The 2,862-nt window shown below is 26.0% G+C and overlaps 1 protein-coding gene across 6 annotated transcripts in view; it reads right to left on the reverse strand.

The window, feature by feature from the left end:
- LOC106690857 (putative leucine-rich repeat-containing protein DDB_G0290503) overlaps window positions 1–2,862 on the reverse strand; it is a gene marked incomplete at its 5' end in the record, with an annotated part of 53,591 nt that overhangs the window by 25,641 nt on the left and 25,088 nt on the right. For all 6 annotated transcript variants that reach the window (XM_014436440.2, XM_014436442.2, XM_014436441.2 and 3 more), the window contains 1 exon segment: window positions 1,019–1,104. In XM_014436440.2, coding sequence (XP_014291926.2) covers window positions 1,019–1,104 — 86 coding nt within the window.

The raw sequence follows: 2,862 nt of genomic DNA on the forward strand, positions 1-2,862 counted from the left end.
AATTTCTGTCCAGCAAGAGTAGGAAGCCATTTTGGACGCTAGGACAATAACATTAAGAACAAAGAAGATACCAGGAATCAACGAAAGAAGATCGTGAACTTGGTTAGTTTTGCTATACATAATAATAGATTCATGTATAAAATAGATTTTAATTTAATTAATTATAATTATTGTAAATGCCTGTTTCTGATTGCCTAGCAACCCGCCCTGAGATTAAGAGTCTTTTTATATAATAAAATTAAATTATTTATTTAGTAGTAAAGTTCTTAATTTGAACCCAAAAGTATCTTTTATATTTGAAATAAGTTTTATATAACTATCAAAATTCTTTTTATTTTATTTTAAATAATTTTTAAATTATTACAATGTATATATATGTATATTTTTTTTTAATTTTGGAGGATCTTGGGGATCAGTCAGTAGTAAAAAATTATATTGAGAAGACCTTTAGCGACTTTATTGTTTGCATGTAGGGCATGATACAATGATGAAAATTATAATATAATTATAATTATAAATTTCCTTAAATAATTATTAAACACTAAAATGTACAAAATAGAAATTAAGATTAATAAATAAAAGCTTAACTGACTATTATTTGATAACTGTGTGTCCTATATAGCTGTAATATTACAAGGACTAACTTGTGCAAAGTTAGCAGCAGGACAGTGCAAGAGTGAAATGGAAGAGTTGGTTTTTTTGTTTTTCCATTCCGTTCTTTTTAGCACTTAGTAAGTCTGTTTATCTCTGTTCTGCAATCTATCTATTTATTTTTAGTGTTTCTAATTGTGTCTTATGTGTTCATGAGGATGGATTAACAAAATTTTAGTTTTGTACTTTTGATTATTTGTTTATGACCTAATTCTTATATTTTTCAATAGTAATCATTTTTTTTTTTTTTAGATTTCCTTTGAACTTTTTTCTTCAGTGTATGATTTTAGATATTCAAATTTGGATCTAAGCCCAGTTTTTTAATTTTTTTTTTATTTTCTTCTGAATGGGATATATGTAAACATACCATTACAAAAAATTTCTTTTCCATTGAACTGAGTTCATCCTCTCTTTTATTTAATAGTTCTTCCAGTTTCATATTTTTTTTCTTTTCTGAAACAAATCAGTCATATGAAAAGTAAAAAAAAAGCAAAACAACTAAAGATTAAATGATTATGTCAAAATTCTTGAAGTAAATTAATGTAATTAAATTAATACTTAATAATATAATTACATGATGAGGATAATGAATGTTTCATTGAAGAAAGTTAGAATATATAACTTTCTTTACAGATAATTGAGTAGTAATATTCCAAATTAACAATCAATACCATCTCAAGATCTCTTCATTTAGTACTAAGAAAACATTCATCGGAATTTACTGAAAGGTTACTTTTAGGCTGTATAATTTTTACATAATTGAAAAATTATCTCATAAGCAGCATGAGAAATTTTCATATGAAAATGTTGTACTGATTTGAGATTGAGGAAATACCTCTTCAGACAAATATTTTTGGTTATTTACTCCTTCCAGTTAGAAAATTAAGTTATTTTGACTGAAATTATGTCATTAGTACCAAGTTTATATAATAAGTTATTTCAGTTTTGAGACTATCATGAATAGATTCATACAAAATATCTTGGTGGGTTGGACACGTTTTAAAATAGAAAGAGTAAATAGTTAATAATAATAGAATTTAATTTCAAGTAACTTACTGAAAAGTGGCTCCTTTTTAGAAAGAACCTTTGAATGTTTTTGTATTGAAATTATTTTAAATGATTATTCGATATTTTATAATTAAGTACACGGTTTTGTAAGAAGTTGAGGTGCAATAAAGATGAATAATTTTTCAAAATTTAATACATTTCCATTTAAAAAAAAAATTAAAACTTAAAAAAATGTCTACTTATATAATTTTTTAAAAGATAATAACCCTTCAATATTAGGATTACCAGCTCATAATCGAATGACTACTTCAAATCTCTTACGACTCTCTCAGACCAAGCATGTCAGGTAGTACAGTTCGATCAAATCCTTACTGTTAGTAAAATTAAGTCAGGTAAATAGTCGAGTCTATTTGGGAAAAATAATAAAAACTGATATAAGTGGTTATTGGATAATTATCGAAAAATGCTCAGGAAACAAATCATAAATACTTCCGACCATACAGGGAATTACATTCAAGGTAGATGAGCAGGATAGACAACAATGGGAATGCTTTGAATAATCTCTTGATGTATTCAGATCCAGTAATTTCTAGTTTGTAAATGTGCACACCAATTTTATAGTGCATGCTACCTGATGAAGTGAAAGAACTTATGATTAAAGATACACAAACTAATAAATTTTAACAGTTGTTTCATGGAATAATTGCTGAAAATTTAGAATTTCATACAAGTATTATTTTTTTCCCCTAAAATATGAAAAGATAAGATTTTTCTGCAAAAAATTATTTTTATGATAATTATCTCATTATATATTAGGAGAAGTAAGGTAAGTATGGCATCCATCTTTAGCCAGATTTGTTTGATTAAATTTAAGGTTATAACATTCAGTATGTTTGTAGAAAGGCTAAAGATTGAGAGATTGACGGACTATTCAGAGCCCACTGTGCATTAGCAAGTCTAAATTGTTTTCATAGCTACCTTAGAGCATGGTTCGGCTATTTACCAAATATATTTTTCTAAACTGGTGAAGTAACACATTTTTTTATTTCATGAAAATAAGTATTGGAGGGTTCCAAAAGACTAAAAACAAATCTTACAAGATTTTTTCATAAAAGAATTTTTATGGTCTACTTTACTCGAAGCATCTTTAAGTTTTTGTTAATTTCTTTATTTTTAAACTCACTTAATGTGAACAACAATCTA

Source organism: Halyomorpha halys, unplaced genomic scaffold (assembly GCF_000696795.3).
Source record: "Halyomorpha halys isolate HHAL.00 unplaced genomic scaffold, Hhal_1.1 Scaffold1912.1, whole genome shotgun sequence".
Classification (NCBI taxonomy): Eukaryota; Metazoa; Arthropoda; class Insecta; order Hemiptera; family Pentatomidae; genus Halyomorpha; species Halyomorpha halys.